The 20,232-nt window shown below is 54.7% G+C and overlaps 2 protein-coding genes across 4 annotated transcripts in view; one reads left to right on the top strand and one right to left on the bottom strand.

The window, feature by feature from the left end:
• Positions 1 to 20,232, top strand: part of ADPRM (ADP-ribose/CDP-alcohol diphosphatase, manganese dependent) — a 293,493-nt gene that overhangs the window by 104,590 nt on the left and 168,671 nt on the right. The gene's annotated exons all lie outside the window — the stretch shown is intronic.
• Positions 6,156 to 19,254, bottom strand: PIRT (phosphoinositide interacting regulator of transient receptor potential channels). 2 transcript variants are annotated; one of them, XM_086686035.1, is made up of 3 exons: positions 18,692 to 19,254; positions 11,481 to 11,745; positions 6,156 to 8,041 (listed from the first exon to the last, which is right to left on the bottom strand). In XM_086686035.1, exon 3 carries the CDS (start codon positions 7,895 to 7,897, stop codon positions 7,490 to 7,492), a length of 408 nt encoding a protein of 135 aa, XP_086542161.1. In that variant the 5' UTR covers positions 7,898 to 8,041; positions 11,481 to 11,745; positions 18,692 to 19,254; the 3' UTR covers positions 6,156 to 7,489. The 2 variants fall into 2 exon arrangements, with proteins under 2 accessions (XP_086542161.1, XP_086542160.1); XM_086686034.1 differs by lacking the exon at positions 11,481 to 11,745 and having other exon boundaries at positions 18,692 to 19,253.

A 20,232-nucleotide genomic window follows, 5' to 3' on the forward strand; every position in this document is an offset into this window, starting at 1 on the left:
GGAGGCTGGGGGTGACGGCAGAGGGAGGGTGACCAGCACAGAGGGATGGAGGGCTGAGTGGGTACGAGGAGGAGGAGGAGGGTCCCGGACGGGCGTGTGTGGCCAGGGAGCGGCCAGAGCAGCAGAAGGACCATCAGGACAGGCACCGCCCAACAAGGCTGCAGGCCAACAGCATGGCACCCCCTCCCCACAAGGTCCCCTTCCGGAGGGGGTTGTTGTGGGAATCACACCCGGGTGGGGGTGGGGAGGAGAGCCGGGAGGGGAGGAGGAGGAGAGATGGTTTCTCCAACACCCACACGGCTTCCTTCCTCGGCCCCCCTTTCCCACGTCCTCTTCTGGAATGTTCTGCCCCCAACCTTGCCTCGGTGGCCTCCTTCTCGTCAGGCCTCAACACAAAGCTCCCCTCCCTGCCTCCGTGGCCCGCATCACTCTCTGACACCGGCTTGTCCGTTTGACGATGGCCTTGTTCACGGCCTATGTGCCTCTGGGAGGGAGTGGGGGTGGGGGGGAAGCTCTGTTTGGTCCACCCCCCACCCTCGACTCCCAGTGCAGCGTTCCCAAGGTGCTCAATAGCGCCCTGTCGAAAGGATGAAGGGAACAATGTCGTCTTTCAGGGACCACGTGTGAAAGGGCCTGGTGAGCCATCCCAGGCCCTGCCCAGGCCCGCGTCCACGCCATCAGGCAGGCTCCTTCTGCGGCGGCCACGCCCGTCCCCCCCACCCCCAGCCTTCCCGCCTCCCTCCCCCCCACCCCCAGCCTCCCTCCCCCATCCTGTTGTTGGGATGATCCTGAACAGGGTTGTCCTGGCCTTGACTGTGGCTCTCTCACACCCACGCTGGGCGCCGCTCATTAGTCGGGTCGCCCTGCGCCAGCCCCGAAAGTGAACACACCCTCTCCCCAGGCCCATCAATCACTGCCGGCTCCTTTCACGGAGCCTTTCTTCCCTCTCCCAGTGAATGGGCATCAGCGGAGTGTTCCGCGGATGTGCTCAGAATTATTCGCTTGGGGTTCCTTCCCTGAGTTTTATGAGGCTCTGCCCTGGACTTTTTTTTTTTTCATGTTTACTTTTGAAACAGAGAGGGACAGAGCATGAGCAGGGGAGGGGCAGAGAGAGAGGGAGACAGAATCCGAAGCAGGCTCCAGGCCCCGAGCTGTCCGCACAGAGCTTGACACCGTGCTTGAATCCATGAACCGTGAGAGAGCATTAGTGGGAGAGGGGCAGAGGAAGAGGGAGAGAGAGAGAATCCCAAGCAGGCTCCACACTTAGCACAGAGCCCCACGTGGGACTTGAACTCACAAACTGAGCCGAAATCAAGAGTAAGATGCTTAACCGACTGAGCCACCCAGGCACCTGACTGGTATCTTTATAAGAAGAAGAAATTGGGGGAGCACCTGGGCTCAGGATCTCATGGTTCATGGGTTCAAGCCCCACCGTCGAGCTCTGTGCTGACAGCTCGGAGCCTGGAGCCTGTTTCGGATTCTGTGTCTCCCTCTCTCTCTGCCCCTCCCCCACTCATGCTCTGTCTCCCTCTGTGTCTCGAAAATAAATAAACATTAAAAAAATTAAAAAAAAAAAAAGGAATTAGGACACAGACACACACAAAGGGAAGACACAGGGAGAAGACAGCCATCTATAAACCAAGTTGGGAGGTCTCGGCCTCCCAGCCTGTGATGCTTTGTTATGGCCGCTCTAGCAACCTAACACAAGGATCCCCCCCTATGGGGAGACTAGCTTGGATTTTCCGGGTGGGCCCAATGTAATCACAAGGGTCCTTGCAAGTGAAGGAGGGGAACCAGAGGGTCCAAGAAGGAGAATGGTGTCAGAAGTACAGGTCAGACTGAGGGGGGTGGGGGATCTGAAGATAGAGGAAGGGGCCAGAAGCCAAGGGACGTGGGGGCCTCCAGAAGCTGGCTACAGCACGGAGCAAAATCTTCCCCTAGAGGGGACGCAGCCCTACCTAACACCTTGATTTTAGCCCTATGAGATCCATTTTGGACTTGGGACTTCCAGAATGGTAACATAATAAGTTTGGATTTGGGTTTTTTGTTTGTTTGTTTTGACAGCAGCAACAGGGAGCTAACACATTGTCCAATAGGCACTTAGACATACGGGTATAGGTGTGGGGAGTCACAACACACAGAGTAATTGAAGCCACTGTGAACAAAGAACCCGTTTGGAGAAGCGTGTGAGTGAGGACAGTTGAGGTCTAGGCAAGAACCTACAGAGACCAGCGTTCCAGGACAGGACAGCTCACACGGCCGTGTCTCTGACGGGGGGCACGTGGTCCATGCTCTGGGGATTGAAATGCTGGGCTAACGGCCACTCCCGAGGCACAGGTCCAGAGGTTGTGTCTGAGAAGGGGGTCGGAGAAAGCGAGGGACTAAGGGCCAGGCGGCGAGTCAGACGACGGTCACCATAGTTAGAATCCTATGTCCCTCCCCTTCCAGGCCTCCTTCCCATGCGGCCCTGCAGGAAAATGGCCATTATTTGTACCCACGCTTCTTTATGGATAGAAGGTGAGACCAACATGATTACCAGAGAGACTGTTGGCTGTCACTTTTGACGCTCATGCTGGAGAGCCCTGCTGGGCAGTGGGGGGTGGCCCTTGCTCAGCTTTCTCCTTGGTAGGAGACCTGATTGGGAGCGCCCCTGCTTCCCGCACCTACAGCACAGTCCCTCGGGTACAGCAACCCCCCCACTGGCGATCTGAGGGAGCACAGCACAGGGCCAGGGCCTGGCTCAGCTCCCATAGCCCCCAGAGCCATGCACAGCAGTCTGCATAGACAGAAGCCTCCGATGGGATGGGAAAGAACCGGCCATATCCTGTGGGTGCTAAGGGCACGGGCTCAGGGATCCGGGGTGGAGCAGGAAGCGGGACCTGGATGGGTAGCCACCGGTTTAGCAGGGACAAGGAGGGGACCAGTCCCAAGGCTCACCAGGGAGTCCTCTCTAGTCTTTTTTTTTTTTTTTTTTTTTATGTCTTTATTTTCTTTTGAGAGAGAGAGAGAGACAGAGCGTGAGCAGGGGAGGGGCAGAGAGAGGGAGACACAGAATCCAAAGCAGGCTCCAGGCTCTGAGCCATCAGCACAGAGCCCGATGCGGGGCTCGAACTCACAAACTGCGAGATCATGACCTGAGCCAAAGTCGGACGCTCAACCGGCTGAGCCACTCAGGGGCCCCATGGAGTCCACTCTAGTCTTAAAGGAAGCAAGGAGGGTCTTTCTTTGGAGAAAGGGCGGGCAAGCCCCCAGCTTCCCTCCCTGCAGAAAGCCGCGGAGCTCAGCCACTGTGCTTCCTGGGAAAGTGATACTGGCTGTTGACTTAGATCCTTGTTAGATCCTTCTCAGCACTCAGCAGAAGAGCCTGGCCTGGGAGGTACCAAGGCCACCCTGTTGTGACAGCATCACCTCGTGCCAGCAGCCGGAGACCCCCATCCCCACCCCCTGCACTTGTGCGTGGCTCGTAGGAGATGCTCAGAACGCTGGCTGCTTTCCTGGCTGGTGGCTCCGTCTGTCTGTCCTCCTGGTGCCTGGCCACTTCCCTGCTTGGTGTTCTGGGCCCCTGCTGGGTGTGTCCTCCCCTCCTGTCTCCCAACCCCAGCTGCACTTCTGCTTTCCCTGCCTCGCAGCCCAGAGCCCACCACAGCGACCCTGGGGGTCTCTGGAGAGCTGAATGGGGGGCAAGGGGTGTAATGGGTGTGGCCTCAGGAACCAGGCCTTCTGGATTTTAATCCTGGCTTGCTGCTCCTAGCTTGGTGTCCCCGTGCCTCACTTATCTCATCTGTGAGATGGGGTTGATGATAAGAGTAGCACCTGAGAACAGGGTCTTGGGAAGGATTGGGTCAGTTTCCGGCATGCAGTTAGCACCCAAGAAATGTCCTTTATTTTCCGCCTGGGTCCTTCCTCTGCTCTTCAGAGACCCCGCTCCAGAGTGTCCTTGCCAACTGCACTTACCCGCTCCCCCTGCCCCTTCTCAGAGCCCTCCCCTGACGCACCCCACAGCCCGGAAACTTCACCAGGCACGTGCTCGGGCAGTCCCCTCATGCACACCTCATATCAGACACGTTCAGGGGTTGTGGGGTATAGTTTTCCAGTCACCTCTGGAGATAGTGACAAAGTGATGGGCGTGGGGGGGAGCAGGGACAGGCGGGGACGAGGTGTTGTGAGTCTGGCGATGCTGCAGGAACCGAGAGAGGAATCCATCACTGCGTGTTCATCTAGACCCAGAGCCGGCCTTTCTTCTCCCGTTAAGGACAAGGCAGGCAGGACATCAAGGACACGGTGAATCTGGTGTGGGGGCCAAGTAGCAGAGGGCCAGGTTGTAAGACCCAGAGAAGCAGAAGAGGCTGGGCCGGGAGGGAGGAAGAAGGACTTAGGAGGCAGAGGGAGGCCACGTGCCCCCTTCCTGTGCTCGCTGTCCTGAGTTCACGGCGACGTCGACAGGCTGACCCCCAGGTCGCCGCCTGCCTCACCCTGGCCCCGCTGATTCATCCCGGAAGGTTCTTTTCCCATATCTCTTTTTGGTCTCAGTGATGGGCTTGTGCGGAAAGAAAGAGTCAGGAGCGTTCGCTCTGTCTGCGACCTCAGCGTCTCAGAGAGGGGCTATCAGCTCCTGGCGGGGAGCAGCGGGGGGGGGGGGGGGCGGCGAGGACCCATGGGGACAGTCTTGGGACTCCGGGTGGGACAGAATGAAAACGCAGGGGACACCGAGAAAGAGCGCACGATTCAACATTACATCAGTTCCTTTAAGGACTCAGATTAAAACAAAATCTCCCGAACAGAACAGCTGTGGGTGGAAGGGTACAGTCCGCGGAGCAGAGACACGTGGATGCCGGTCCCGTCCTCCGATCCACGGGCACCGGAAGAGTCTCGGTGGAGATGCTTTCCCCGAGAAATGCGGCGCCTGGCCTGGGCCACATTCCAGACCAGCTGCGCAGACGCCCCAGCGTCCCATGCGGCGATGGCCTTTGGCAAAAGCCCCTCAGCGTGATGCTGCCATGTTCCCTGGTCCACGCCCATGTGCGGGGATCCCAGTGGTGATGAGTGATGCTCGGGGGATGTTTCCTCATTATTCTTGCTGAGATGCTAGCTTAAGGGGCAGGGCGCGTGGGCAAGCATTGCTGGAAACTTCCAGGTGAGCCCAGACCTTGGATACTTCCTGGAGTCATGGCTGCCCCCAGACTCCCAGCAAGACGTACACAACAGTAGCCTCCGCATGGGCCTCTCTACCACAGCTGCGCCCAGACCACGAGCTTTGGGGCGGACGTAGGGAGACACAGGGAGTGTGGATTCCCAGTGAGCGAGCTGAGAGCCCGTCCTGTTTACTCTCACGTAAGAAAGCATCAGGGGAGGCGAGAGTGATAGTGTAGGGCCGCTGCGGAATCTGCATTCAGGCCAGAGAAAGGCGGCTAGATGGCCTGTAAGCCCTGTCACTCGAGGCACTAGAACGACAGTTAAGGACAAAGCACTTGCAGTGCACCCCACACGGGACTTGACCGCCTTATGCAGGGGACAGTTCAGCTGGAGGACCTGGCTACGCTGTCCGAATGAGACACATGGTCGTTTTGGGTGAAGCCCCAAAGGCCACAGACCCCCCCAAGTTCTGGCTTCTCAGGTGGGTGGGGCAGGGGTGGCCCCCTGGGACAGGTACCTGCCTCCATGGAGTTTCCCATGATGCAGAAGGAACTAGGTGAGGTTCTGACTCTGCATCTGGAACTACCACAGAGGATGGAAGTACTGGAGGCTTGTTGGGGGGGGGGGGGGGTTGCCATGGTGACAGGGGAGCAGGGCCCAGAAACCCTAGAGAGGCTGCCCTCCCTTCATACCTCGTTATCCGTGCTCTCCACTGGACCTCTGGCCCGGCCCAGGGCAGCCTCCTGGTCTGTCACTTAAGAGCCCCTGCTCACCCTAAGCCCCAGATTTGGGGAGCGCTTACCTCATGGGTGCTCTCTGCTTGGTGGACCCCCTGGAAACCCCCTTCCAGTCTGTGGCCTCATTGTGGCCCCTGGAGAGGCTGCACTAAGGCAGATGGGAAGCAGGTGGGAAGCAGGCCAAGAGGCAGGAAGTTGCCGTGCAGTTGCCTAATTTCGTTAAGCTCCCTCCCCTCCCCCTTCCCCCACCCGGACTTTTGCCCCCCAAATTGCCTCCCCCCGCCCCCCGCTCCCTTTGCTAGCTCTAATCTTTCCTGTTGTCCTCCATTCCAATGGCACAGTCCCGCAATCCCTCCGTCCTCTCCCCTGTCTGGGCGAGATGCCCCCTCTGTGTTCCTGCACCTGCCACGTTTCCCCCATAGCGCACCCAGCACGGGTGTTGCAGCCGCACCTCGGCCTGGCCATATGTCTCGCTTTAGAATGAAGTTGTCTGGCCGGTTGTCTGTCATCCCAGGGCCTGGCCCCGGAGAAGGGCGCCCAGTAAATGTTCGCTCCTTCGGTGGCTATAGGCAGGGAGACCAGACATTGGGATTTTTCTAAAGCAAATCCTCTCTCTCTGGAAACCCACAGATCGTTCAGGTGCGGCACATGGTCTCTGGTCCTCGATGGAGGTGAAGGACAGAACAATCTTACAGAATCCCTCTGCGGTCTCTGTCTTGCTGTCCTAGAATTGGGGGTGGGGCCGGGTAGACGGGGAAAGGGGGAGTCAGGGCAACATGCACTTTTGCTTGGCTAATTGTCAAGTTCACAGGGGAGCTAGAAGGTCAAACTGTGGCACCCCCAGTCCAGCCCACACGGCCTCTGATGTAAAAACTCTATAACCCGGAGTTAAATTTCCTCAGCTGGCTGACTCCCAGCGCCTTTTCTGGGGTCGGGGGAGGGGGGACGCGCCTTCTTCCAAAGCGTTTCTCCCTGGCCACCCTTACTGTTCACTCTTCGCCGTGTTTTATACATGTGACTCGTCTCGTCTCTTGAAATGCCAATCAGTATCTTGCCCACAGAGAGAGCTGGGGCTGGTGAACACAGGGAGCCAGACCAGTCTTCTGGCTCTTCTGTGAGGGACCTCTACCAGTCAGTTCGGGTTTAAATGGACGAATCCAGCTCAGGCACTCAGAGGGACCTCCACCGGTCAGTTTGGGTCCCAGAAGGGTGCAAATGGGCGAATCCAGCTCAGGCACTCAGATGCAGAAACAGGAGGCTCTCCTTGGGGCACGGCCTGGCCGGAGGAATTTCCCAACATGCATAGCGCTCTGCGGAGAGAGTTAGATGGCTGGTACCTGGATGCAGGAGCAGGGAGTGAGCCTTGAAAGGGGATGCCTGTGGCCAGCGTCTAAGGGGAGGCAGGGCAGTTACAGAGAGCCTAAATGAGACACAGCCAGCAGCCCCCTCCAGCTGCACTCGGAGCCCTGAGCTCTTCCCCGCAGGGCCAGGAAGAGGCTTCGCTGGTCTGCTTTATGGCTAGCCCCACCCCCAAGAAGATGGGGATGTTGATGTCCTTGTCAGATCTCCTCCCGGTGGAGGGGGCGGGGCGACAGGGAGAACAGAGCTGTTGGCCGCCATCAGCGATTCAGGAAGAAGGACTTGAGGCTCTGGAAGAAAACGGACTTCTGTCTCTGCTTCTGTTTCTTTTTGATGATGGGCACCCACACGAGCCCGCACACCAGCATCATGAGTCCCAGCGACAGGAAGGCGGGCCCTATCATCTTAAGGACCTTAAGGCTGTTGTTGCCCAGGTGCAGGGTGTAGGCCAGGCAGGTGATGACCACGCCGAAGAGCAGGATGGCGCCCCCCACCGACATGATGACGATGGGCTTACGGTAGATTTCCCAGTTACTCCTGGGGGTGGCGGTCCAGACAGACTCACTTCTGGAGCTGATGCACAGGGAGCTGGCGGTCTGGCTGGGCAGCAGGTCCTTGGATTCCGGAGACTTCTCCTCGACCTCCAGGGCCCTGGGGAGAGCCTCCATTGTCACGGCTCCTCGGGACTGGGCACCCGGTACCCGCAACAGTTAGAAGCAGGGGTGAAGCCAAAGCGGTCCTCACACGCCCTTCCTGTTCTCAGCATCCGTCTGCAGCCTGGCTCTCAGCGGAGGGCGATGCCTGGCTTTGGGCTAAAGCCAAAAAGAAAGTCAGACGAGATCCACATAAATAAGAAACCACTCCCTGGCGTGCTTTTTGTCTTACTCTTTTTTTTTCCTTTTTTTTTTTTTAAAGAATTGTTTAATGTTTATCTGTTTTTTTTTTAATTAAAAAAAATTTTTTTTTCAACATTTTTTATTTATTTTTGGGACAGAGAGAGACAGAGCATGAACGGGGGAGGGGCAGAGAGAGAGGGAGACACAGAATCGGAAACAGGCTCCAGGCTCTGAGCCATCAGCCCAGAGCCCGACACGGGGCTCGAACTCACGGACCGCGAGATCGTGACCTGGCTGAAGTCGGACGCTTAACCGACTGCGCCACCCAGGCGCCCCCATGTTTATCTGTTTTTGAGAGAGAGAGAGACAAAGCACAAGCGGTGGGTGGGGCAGAGAGAGGGAGACACAGAATCCGAAGCAGGCTCCAGGCTCTGAGCTGTCAGCACAGAGCCCGACGTGGGACTCGAACCCACGAACTGTGAGATCGTGACCTGAGCAGAAGTCGGACGCTTAACCGACTGAGCCTCGCAGGCACCCCTCTCTTGCTCTTAAAACACCAGACTGTGTATGGACTGGAGAACAGCACGGCCCAGGATTTTATGTGCTTTTTCAGCACTGGACAGTCATGCCCCGGGCTCAGAGTGTGACCTTTTTGATATCTAAATGCCCCCTTTCCCCACCCTCCTCATGAGTTACATCAAATCAGATTCCTACCTTCTCATTCTTTAGCGGGTAAAGGAGTGGAGTCGATCCCACCACCTGTTTGGATTTCGCATCCAGAACCCGTGTGTGTACCTCTCGGTCACCAGAGCCCTCTCCTCCCCTGGCTGGTCACCTGTGCAGAGCAGTTCTGGAGCTTCCGAGAGGCACCACTTACCTGGAAAGCCAAAGCTTTCCACCAGAGCTGTGCTAGCTCAGGGGCCTTGAACACAGCATTAAAACCTTCCGTTCGAAAAAAAAAAAAAAAAAAAAAAGCTTTATCAAGTTCGAGTGCCAATGCCTATGTATTTGCAATAAGGCACTAAGGCATGAATGGCTGGATTTAGATACTTTTCCTGGTATTTTAGGTACTTTTTGTGTGTGGGAGGAAGGGGAGGCTGGGAGAACCGGGGGGGCGGGGAGGGGAGGTCTTCACCGAGTCACCGTCACCGCCCGGATTCCTGTCCTTGACTCGCCTCCAGAGGGTCTGGTGCAGGGTTCGTGCCCTAGAGATGCGACATCCCCATCGGGGAGCGAGCAAGTCAGAGGACAACTTCCTTTCTGCTTCCGCCCTCCCTCCCGATGATCCTGAGCACAAATCCACCACTTTTTTGTAATGTTTATTTATTTTGAGAGAGAGAGAGGGGGAGAGAGAGAGAATCCCAAGCAGGCTCTGCCCTGTCAGTGCAGGGGTGGGGCTGGATCTCATGACCCGTGAGATCATGACCTGAGCCAAAACCAAGAGTCGGATGCTTAACCGACTGAGCCACCCAGGCGCCCCTAAATCCGCGTTTCTTTACGGCACTGCTCGTCTCCGTTCTTCCTGGCAGAGCCCGGAGCCTCCCCGCATGAAGTCCAGGCAGAGCGAAGCTCTAGGACCGTGCTGGCCACTCTGTCCTCCCAGGTCCCCAGAGCCACAGACTCTCCGTCTGTTCTCTGCAGGGCCCCTGCCTGCCTGGGGCCACTTTCTCCAAGCAGCCCTCTCTCCAGCCCCTGCTCTCCTCCCTCCTTGGATCCACCGTCTTTGGTCCTCAGCTCCCGCCCTTTCCCTCCTCCAGGTGGCCCGAGACTCTTCCTCCGACCTCTTCTTCTGTGTCCTGTTGGATCAGGCCCCACTCAAATCAGGTTTACTCTGTGTGAGTGGGGCACCAGAGAGCAATTTCCAGCAGCAAAAGGTGTGTTGGGGAAGGTGGGCAGTTCATCCCAGTCACAGTGGGCTCCCCCCACCAAATAGGGTGAGTCAGACCCAAATACGGAGAGGGGTGCATGTCTGGAAATCATGGTATTGGCCCCTGGGTGAAAGGTAGCTTGGGATAGGGGCCCCAGGGTGGCTCAGTCGGTTGGCTAAGCATCCGACTCTTGATTTTGGTTCGGGTCATGATCTCACGGTTCGTGGGTTCAAGTCCCGCATCGGACTCTGTGCTGGCAGTGCAGAGCCTGCTTGGGATTCTCCCTCCCTCTCTCTCTCTCTCTGTCTCTCTGTCTTTCCCCCCGATTGCTCTCCATCTCTCTCTCAAAATAAATAAATATAAACTTAAAAAAAAAGAGAGAGAGAAAGGAAAGGCAACTTGGGATAAAGGAGATGGTGTCCAGAGCTTGGAACACTCTGGAACTCCTCTTTATCAAGGCTCTTTCACAAACAGCAGCGTCACTGAGTGAATGGTTTCTCCTCCAACGCTTCCCTCCCAGTGCTCATCTCAAACTTAATCCCTCACCTCCCATCCTCCCTCACCCCTGCAGCAGCTCAGGCCTGAACCACTGGACCTGGTGTTGTCCCCCACGTCCCCGAACCATAATGCTCCCCCTTCCTACCACAAGCGGTCATAGACCCCTCCCCTTTGCCACGGAGGAAATATGAGCCATAAAATTGCCTTGCCTTCAGAGTATAGATATTCACGTTCATGTACGCTCATCTAGAGAAGGGCTATTTGGATCTCTGTGTCCAACGACTTTGAAGAATATGGCGGATGTGCTTTTGTAAGTAAAGGCGCCCAGGTGTTCCCTTCCCCTTGGGTCCTGTGGTCTCTTTGCATAAGCCACGCAGCTGTTTGTAAAGTGATCTTTTCCCCTACGGGCTGGGGGTAAGGAGGGGCATCACAGAGCGCATTATGAGGTCCTAGCGAGGGGACTTTGTGCTGGTTAGTGCAGCCTGGTTTCTTATGTGGATGTATTGACGTCCCCAGTAGGATTTTCTCTCTGGGTAGTCATTTCCACCGCTTGGCGTTGAAGATCCAGCCCAAAGGGTGCTGCCTTTGGATGCTGGGGCTCCCTGCCTCCCTGCAGTGGGTTGAATTGTCCACCCAGAACCTCAGAATGTGACCTTATTTGGATAAAAGGTCTTTGCAGGTGTAATTAAGGCAAGGGTCTGCAGAGGAGATCATTCTCAAAGAGACCAGTCCAATGACCACGTCCTTCTAAGAGGAAGGAGAGGAAAATTTGACATACAGAGGGAAGCCTTCCTGAAGACGGAGGCAGAGGTCGAAGTGATGCTTCCACAGGCCAAGGACAGCCGAGGATTGCAGCAGTGGCCAGAAGCGAGGAGAGAGGCATGGCATGGCTTCTCCCTCAGAACCTCCGGAAGGAACCAGCTGCGACGTCACCTTGATTTTGTACTCTGACCTCCCGAACCATGAGAGAATAAACTTTCGTTGTTTTAAGTGACTGAGTCTGTGGTAATTTAGTACAGCAACCCCCCACCCAAAACGAACACACCCACCTTTAATGTCCTTGACATCTCAGAGGTGGACCAGGACTGAGGCCCCAAAGTTGGGCTGGCAGAGGAGACAGTGGAAGGAAGGCCGGAGATGCCGGGGCTTCTGGACTCACCAGAGATTTGAATGTGGGGCTCAGCCCTCAGAGCAGCCATCTGAGAAGGGAGGATGGGTCCCTCTAACCTGGAGACCATGTTTGGAGCATCAGGAGGCAGACTTAGTCACACAATTGGGGTTGGGCAGGCTGCAGGCTGGCGCCAAGATGGCTCCCTGGATTGGGACCACACAGCCACGAGAAGGAAAGAATCACGAGCTGACAAGCCCAAGCACGAACGAACATGCACTTATCTCCAAACACAACACTGACCGAGAGAAGCCAGACACACCTCCGTTTACATAAAACCCCATTTACATAACATGAGATTTCATTTACATAAAATTCAAAATCTGTGCTATTTGCAGTTAGGGATAGTGGTTCCCTTTGGTGGGGGTAGCGGGTGGGGGACACAATGGAAACCTCTGGGGTGCTGTAATGTTCTGATTCTTGGTCTGGCTACCGCGGGTTACATGGGTGTGTCTGTGCTGTATATTCATGATATGACTAGTTTTCTGTGTGCACATTAAGTAGCAATAAAATGTTTAAACAGAGATAATTAAAAGGCGTAACTAAGGGCAACATGTTCCCCTTTTTGGATTCTGACTAGAACAGACCCATTATATAAAGACATTTGGAGATAATTTTAAGGAAGTTTGAATTTGGATTGGGTTAGATGACACTAAGAATTAAAAATTTGTATTTGCAGGGCGCCTGGGTGGCTCAGTTGCTTGAGTATCTGACTTCTGTTCAGGTCATGATCTTGCAGTTCGTGAGTTCGAGCCCCGCATCGGGCTTGCTGCTGTCAGCACAGAACCCGCTTCGGATCCTCGGTCCCCCTCTCTCTGCCCCTCCCCCACTTGCACTCTCTCTGTCGCAAAAATAATAAACATAAAAATTAAAACAATTAAAAAATAAGAATTTGTATTTGGTAACGCTATTGTGGACACAAAAGCAAATGTCTTAAATTTTTTTTAATGTTTATTTATTTCTGAGAGAGAGACAGCGTGAGTGGGTGAGGGGCAGAGAGAGAGAGAGAGACAGAATCCAAAGCAGTATCTATGCTCTGAGTTGTCCTCACAGAGCCTGACACGGGGCTCGAACTTGTGAACTGCGAGAACATGACATGAACCAAAGTTGGACACTCAACCCACTGAGCCACCCAGGGCGCCCCCAAAAGCAAATGTCTTAAAGATACGGAGATGCGTCTTGAAACATCATACAGGGGAGAAATGCTATGATGCTGTGATTCACACAAAAACATTAAACTCTGGATGCAATATGACAAAATGCTTAATATTATTAAATCTGGGTGGTGGCTATCTAGAAGTTCATTATAATACTACCTCTCTAATTTTGTGTATGTTTGCAAAAGCTTATGATAATGGGAGTCTGAATATACATATAGACAATGACCAGACCACACATAAAATCAGAACTCTGACCCACAGTCTGCAGGAATCATCCCAGGAAGCCAACCTGGTATCTGTAAGTCTGACTTTTAGGACGTCAGGCCACGGTCTCTAGCAACTGACCCAGCAAGCTAGACGATAACCAAGGACAAATGCCTTTTGACAACAGGAGCAATTCAACTGGGAAAAGAAAGTCCTTTGGACAAACAGTGTGGACCAACTGATGTTCCAAAGGGAAAAAAATGAAACTCGACCCCACCCCACCGCATCAACAAAAAAATTAATCTGAGACAGATCACGGGTAGAACCTGAACATAAAAGCTAAAACTGTAAAGATTCTAGGAGGAAACAGAGGAGAACACCGTTGTGATCTGGAGGCAGGTGAGCGTCCTCAGGGTAGAGTAGGCAATAACCAAGAACGAAATCTTAACCAAGTAAGACCTCATCGTGACTGAAAACTCCTGTTCATTAAAAGCCACTGAGAAGAGGGGCCCCTGGGTGGCTCAGTCAGTTAAGCGTCCAAGTTCAGCTCTGGTCTTGACCTCATGGTTCGAGTTCGATCCCCACGTCCGGCTCTGTGCTGACAGCTCAGAGCCTGGAGCCTGCTTCCGATTCTGTGTCTCCCTCTCGCTCTGCCCCTCCCCCGCTCAAGCTCTGTCTCTCTCTCAAAAATGAATAAACATTAAAAAATATTTAAAAAAAATAAATAAAATGGGCAAAATATTTAGACATACCATTACAAAGGGAGGTAAACAGATGGACAAGAACCCCATGAAAAAGTGCTCGCTGCTGATACTCAACAGGGACATGCAAATTAAAACCACCAGGAGATACAGCCACACGCTCACTAGAATGGTTAGTATTTAAAACGGTGAACCGGGGAGCAATCAGAACTCTCTTGTATGCTGATGGCGGGGACAAAACATGGCAGGTGCACTTTGGAAAACAGGCTTGGGAGTTTCTTATGAAGTTAAACGCACACCTACCTTATTCCTCCTAGAAGTTCCACCCCCAGCTAATTATTTGTCCAAGAGACATGAAAGCCTATGCCTACCAATGACTTGTGTAAGAATATTCATACAGGACCTTTGCCCACAGCGCCCCAACCAGAAACAACCCAACAGCAAAGCGCGGATCCATACAGCGGAATGCCAGGCAATAAAAAGGAACGAACAAGGAAAAGGAACAAAACTTTTGAGACACATGAGGCATGGATGAGTCTCATAGACATGCCGGGTGAAAGAAATCAGATTTATGAAAGAGGACATATGTTGTATATTTCCATTTATAGGACATTCTGGGAGCTTCTAAGAACGAATTGAAGGCGACAAACTCAAAACAGTCATTGTAGGGAAGGGAATTGCAGGAAGGAACTAATGGATTTCCCTGGAGCGAACGGAAATGTTCTGTGCGTGGTGTTGGTGTGAGTTTCGTGGCGGGGGGAGCCCTTTTGCCCATGTAGCACACTAAGACCTGTGCGTTTCCGTGTGTGTAAATTGCACCCCACAGATAAAAGGACCATTAAAACCCTAAAAATAATTGATGGGTCATGGTAGGGAGTAGGTGGAAATACAGCTGAACCGAGAATGGCAGAATGTCGATAAGGGTTGAGGCCGAATGATGGAATGTGGGGATCCAGCAAATGGGTGTGAGCAAGAAAGAAGCAGGTGCCTGGTTGGCTCCGTTGGTTGAGCAGCCGACTCTTGATTTCGGCTCAGGTCATGATCTCAGAGTTGTGACTTGGAGCCCCATGTCTGGCTCTGTGCTGGGCTGGATGTAGAGCCTACTTGGGATTCTCTCTCTGTCTCTCTTTCTCTGTCTCTCTACCCCACCCCCACTCGTGTGCTCTCTAAATAGAAAGATAGATGGATAGATAGATAGATAGATAGATAGATAGATAAAATGGATGGATGGATGGATGGATGGATGGATAGATAAGGTGGATGGATGGATAGATAGATGGATGGATGGATGGATAGATAGATAAGATGGATGGATGGATGGATGGATGGAGAGATAGGTAGATAGATAGATAGATAGATAGATAGATAGATAGATAGATAGAGTGGATGGATAGATAGATAGATAGATAGATAGATAGATAGATAGATAGAGTGGATGGATGGATGGATGGATGGATGGATGGATGGATGGATAGATAGAGAGATAGATAGATAGGGTGAAACATGTTACCCAGGAAAATGAGAGGTGTGGGCAGAGGCAAAATGACCCCAGAATAGGGTGGAGATGTTATAGGGAGATCTGGAAGGTGTGGGAGCCACTTGGCTCTTACAGGAAAGACTGTATAACTGATACTGATGAAGAGGAAATCCAGAAAGGTAGAGAAGGTGCTTCTTGGAGAAATTAGGAATTGGGACAGAAAATGCAGATGAGCGAGAGAGAGCGAGCTAAGAGTTTGTCCACCTTGTTTCTGGAAAGACACCATCCCTTGAGGGGAAACACAGACTTGCAGTGAGCCAGGGGGCCCTGGATGGAGCAAAGACTGGGTCCGGTGGCCTCAATGATCTTCTCCAGGAGGGAGGGACCCACAGGACCATCCCTTAATCTTGTTAGAGCTGGTCTACTCATCTACTACGTGCTCGTGATGGTGCACTTATTCGGAGACCCCGTCTACATGTGTCATTTCCGCGTGGGGCTGTTGACCTCGTATCCCCCAGGTTGCTATGCAGTACTCCGCAAACAGTGCTCACCTACACCACAATGCTTTGCGACAACTCCCATGTGCTGTCCTCTGCTAGATTCTAGGAAGCCAGTCTCCCTCCCTGCAGAGGAGCTCAGGGCGTGCGCGTTCCTTCACTCTTCTGCGCATAGTTGCTCGCTCAGTGGTGTCTCTGACAAATGAGGTGAAGAGATGTCTCCAGCGAGAGGGGAGAGAACTGGCTGGAAGATTTGGGCTTTTTCTCATGAGGTCACCTATTCATCCGCCAACGTGCAAATGGTCTGGTGCCGTGTGTGTGTGTGTGTGTGTGTGTGTGTGTGTGTGTGTGTGTGTATTATGCGAGCTGGTGAGCGGCAGTGAGTGTCCCGGATAATAAGGACCAAATACTTGTCATCCAGCAGATTCCCTGAGCGTCTGAAATGTAGGGAATGGAGGTTGGAAGGGAAGTGAGTGAATTAGTGCCCTGGAGGTGAGCAGACAGTGTCTGTACCTTCTTTGGGACTGAGAGCATTCCGTCCCCTCCCAGATCCCTTGAGGGGCTGGGGCCGGGGCTTTCTCAACTCCTTACGCTCTCCAGCAGGTTCGCTCAGTGCTCGGTGCTTTGCTGAGTCTGGGGACACAGCAGACGCTTGTTAAGTTAAATGATTCAAAAAGCAGGGGAGCTTTGGCAGGAGAAAGAGGAGAGGGTTTTGCCGGCAAGTGGAGCTCACCCTGCGAATTTGCTTGCTATCCCGTCTCTGGTTGGGACCGTGGGGGCGGGGAAGGTGAGAACTGGCCAGCATCAAGTGCCCAGTCCTGTTTCTTCCACCCGATTGTTGTCAACGACACCTCCTGACCTGAGCGGGGCTGGTAGGGTGGGATTGGCAAAGCGGGGGGGGGGGGGGGGGCGCTGAGGCGGCTGTGAAGGGCCAGGCGGGCATGCTGTCCACGCCCCCACCCCCGGCCTCTAATGGACTGGCATCTGTCAATGGTGAGGAAGCTAAGCATCAGAGAGGTTAAGTGGCTTGCCCAAAGTTACTCAGTGGTGAGTAGCGAGCCAGGGTCAGAAGGGGAGTTTGGGAGTCTGGGTGGCTCCAGAGCCTGAGTTCGAGCCTATCCTGCTCTGCCTGGGGACAGTTTCAATGTTCTTTCCAAACCGAGGGAACGGTGAGTGGGGAGGACACTGGGAATGGGGCCCAGGCAGCACACTGAAGTCCAGTGGTGGCTGCACTGGGTGCCGGGTAAGGCCTGGCGGTGCTGGGTAGAGCCATCGAGGAGGCCAGGGGCTGGAGCCGGGGCCCCTGAGCAGGGGCCGGAGCTGCCGGAGAGGACACAGAGTCCCCACCACTGTCACTCAGATGGAGCTAAAACGCCTGGTCCCTTTGCCTCCTGGCTCTCGGGGGGCAGCATTATCCTAATCCCTCCCATTTTACAGATAGGGAAACTAAGGTCCAGAACCGCCTGGCCCCACACCCTGGACCATGCTTTGTCAGAGATGGGAGCCCTGTCTTTCCCCGTCTCCCGTCTTCGCTGCCCCCATTCCTGGCTTCCCACCAGCGCCTTCCTGCACATCCTCGCCTCGGCCCTTCGCTGGCCGCGCCCTTCTCTGAATGTGCCAGAACTCGGTCCATAGTATCACATTGCTAGATTTCGCCAATAAAATGACAGAGTGCCAGTAAATCTGAATTTCAGATAAAAAAAACAAGTGCTTTTTTTTTTGGGTATAAGAATGTGCGTTATCCCACGTGAGACAGACACCAAAAGTTTCTTTTGTTGTTTTTGAGAAATTGGATCTGGGCTGGGCATCCTGCTAAGCGGTCTCGGAACCCTCCTAAGGGACCCCGCTGTGCTTGGGCCTGGAGTTGTCTGTCCCTCCCCTGGTAGGAGCTGGGGTTATTCTGGGAAGTGTAAGGACAGAAAGCAGAGCTCAGAGAGAGGCCTCCCCCCACCTTGATGGACGCTGGGGCCAGAGAGCAGGGTCACCCGGTGGGAGAAGAGGGGGAGGGCAGGCCACAAAATACAAGTGGCGGAAATAACACGATTGGTTATTCCTGAGAAAGACCCAAGCGTGGGTCTGTCTGTGACATTCCTGAGACACGGAGGGTCGTGCTCTCTTTCTCCGCCGGAGTCCCCACCAGTGACCCCCTTCTGATGAGGTGAGCGGGGCCCGGCGCCTGGGCTGATAACGTAGAGGCTACAGCAAACGTTTCTGAACGCGCTGCCGCTGTCCCCACGGCTCGGCCACCCATCTGTCACCTGCTCACAGCACTTCTGGGAAGGGAAGTTCCCCAAAGGCCATACTCCACCCAGACAGTGCCATTCACCTCCCTCTTCGTGTCACCGGGCCAGCATCCAGACCCTGCCCAGTAACGAGGTGGAAAAAAATAGCTCAGGTGATAACGTCTGCTTTCACGGGGAGGATTGGTCCCCGTGGCACACGTTCACCCTGCACGTTCCTGTCCGGGTTTCACCTTTTGGGACAAAGCCCGCCCCGGCCAGCTTGCCGCACCGTGTCTCCCTGGCACCCGCCCTCGGCGCCTGCCGCACCTGCGGCAGGGAGGGACGGGCAGACGCCGAGGTCTGATATCTGGGATGCACAGGAGGACATTCTGGGCGTGAGGTCCCGCCCGTGCACTCTGGGAGCTGAGGGCAGCCTGGCGCTTGGCCGTCTGGCGATTTTGTTCCCGCCTCTGCCCAGGTTTGAGACTGAGGTCCCTGCCCGGCCCTCCCCGCCCCTCCCAGCTGCCAGGGGTAAAGGCTGGATGCTGTACATCTAGCTGTCTGCACACAGCTTCTGCTCTCCCAGGTGCATAGCAGGGCGCCCCCTCCTCTCCTGCCACCACTCTCCCTGGGCGGTCCCCCCAGCCTGCCGGTGGCCGCTTCCCCCCCACCCCCGTCCCCAGGCACAGCCCCCATCCCCTTTACCCCTCATTCTCATCGGCCTTCCCAATTCCAGTTCCAAGACTGAACACGCTCTAAAGCACAGTGAAAAATCATCTCGTTTCTCCGGGGAAACGGAAGGGCAGAGGGGACCAGTCCCTCCTTACTTACTGTCCTCAGGGTCCCAGGAGAGGACGGTGAACCTGGGAATCAGAGGCAGCTTGCACGGTGGGGGAGGCACCCGGCAATGAGTTTCTGTTCAAGTTGTTCATCCCAGCCCTGGAGAAAGCCTCCCCGGCCCCCTCCAGGAGCTGGTGAGCAGTGAATCCCAGCCACTGAGCAGGCTCCAGTGGGGATGAGCTCACCAGGATATGGGCTAATGGGTTAACCCTTGGCGGGCTGCTGGCACAGGCAACGTCCGGTGGCTTTGTCTCCTCTCTGCTCAGCCACTATTAGACGAATCTTGTGCAAAATTAATGAAGCTTCTGTGCGGTCTGTCTTCAAGTTTTGGAGGAGATGTGCCTTCGGTTGGTCTCTGGGCAGGGCTGCTTCTCGGGAATCGGGAGAGCTGGAGTTTCCGGGTCGGTGGACTGCGTGATTGTGGTGGAGGAGATGGCAATGGGGCTACCAGAGGGTGGGCTCAGAGGCTCTGCACGCGCTCTACGGGGCAGGCCGTGACAATGAGATCTGGGAGCTCTGTTTGTTCTGGAAGTCAGAGAGGGCAGGTGTATGCTTATTTAACGTCCTCGGTTCCACGGTGGCAGGGACGCCTCTGGGAACCAACCCACCCCCCCGCCCAGTGCCTGTGGGTGGGTGCCATATGTTGACGACATATGGGACCCACCCCAGGCCCAGGCATCTCTGAACCGGTTATGCCCCTGTGGCTTTTTGTGTTAGTGATGGAAAGAAGACGGTGGCAGCCTTTGCAATGGTGGGGCGGTGTTCCTACCTCTGCAGTTGGGCTTATAGAAGCTGCTTACGAAGGGTTGGCTTGGCCACCCTCAAGGTGCTGAAGTGCACCCAGAAGTTGACAAAATTGCCCAAGACCCTGAGCGCCAGACTGGCCCTGCCCTTCTCCACTAACTGGAGGATGGGAGCAGCCATTGCTCCACACTGGCTGTGCGGCTCAGGGTAGGGGAGGGTCCTTGCCACTGGCCCCAGTACACTGGGGGGCTTCCCTCATGCTCCCCCGTAGAGGCTCCCCCAGGAGTGAGCTGGCAAACGCAAGACCGAGGCAGGCGTGGGAATATTCCATGTCTGCCATCTTGAATTCTGCACACCTGACATGAACAGGAAATTTCCAGACTGGAAAGACCCCAGACAGATGGCCGGGCGGGCCGTGTAATACACGGCAAGAGACCGTGAGAGCCGCATGGTGTCTTCTCAGGGGGTGAGTGTCCCTGGGAACTTGACCGGAAGGCTTTGGGGGATGCCCTTCTGTCGCTGCCTCTCGCCTCTACGCTCAAATCTGTGTAAGATCCGTTTCTCTTGTGAAGACACACAGGGGTGAATTATTCCGCAACGCAAATAATCATTCATTTTCTTCCCCCGAGTCCAGACTCCTATGCTTCCTCCACTGTCCACAGGGTGTGGAAAGATGGCGTCACATGGTCGTGGGCGAGATTGGCCCTTACTGAGCACTTTTGTCGACATGCTTTGTATGTGTAATAATTCACCGCTTGCCCCACAGAGCCCTCTGACGTAGGCATGTG

Source organism: Puma concolor, chromosome E1 (genome assembly GCF_028749965.1).
Source record: "Puma concolor isolate L17-30 chromosome E1, mPumCon1.1.hap2, whole genome shotgun sequence".
NCBI classification, from domain to species: domain Eukaryota; kingdom Metazoa; phylum Chordata; class Mammalia; order Carnivora; family Felidae; genus Puma; species Puma concolor.

Excerpts from the sequence above, each read along its gene's own strand:
- PIRT (XM_086686035.1), bottom strand. The coding sequence starts at position 7,897 with ATGGAGGCTCTCCCCAGGGCCCTGGAGGTCGAGGAGAAGTCTCCGGAA.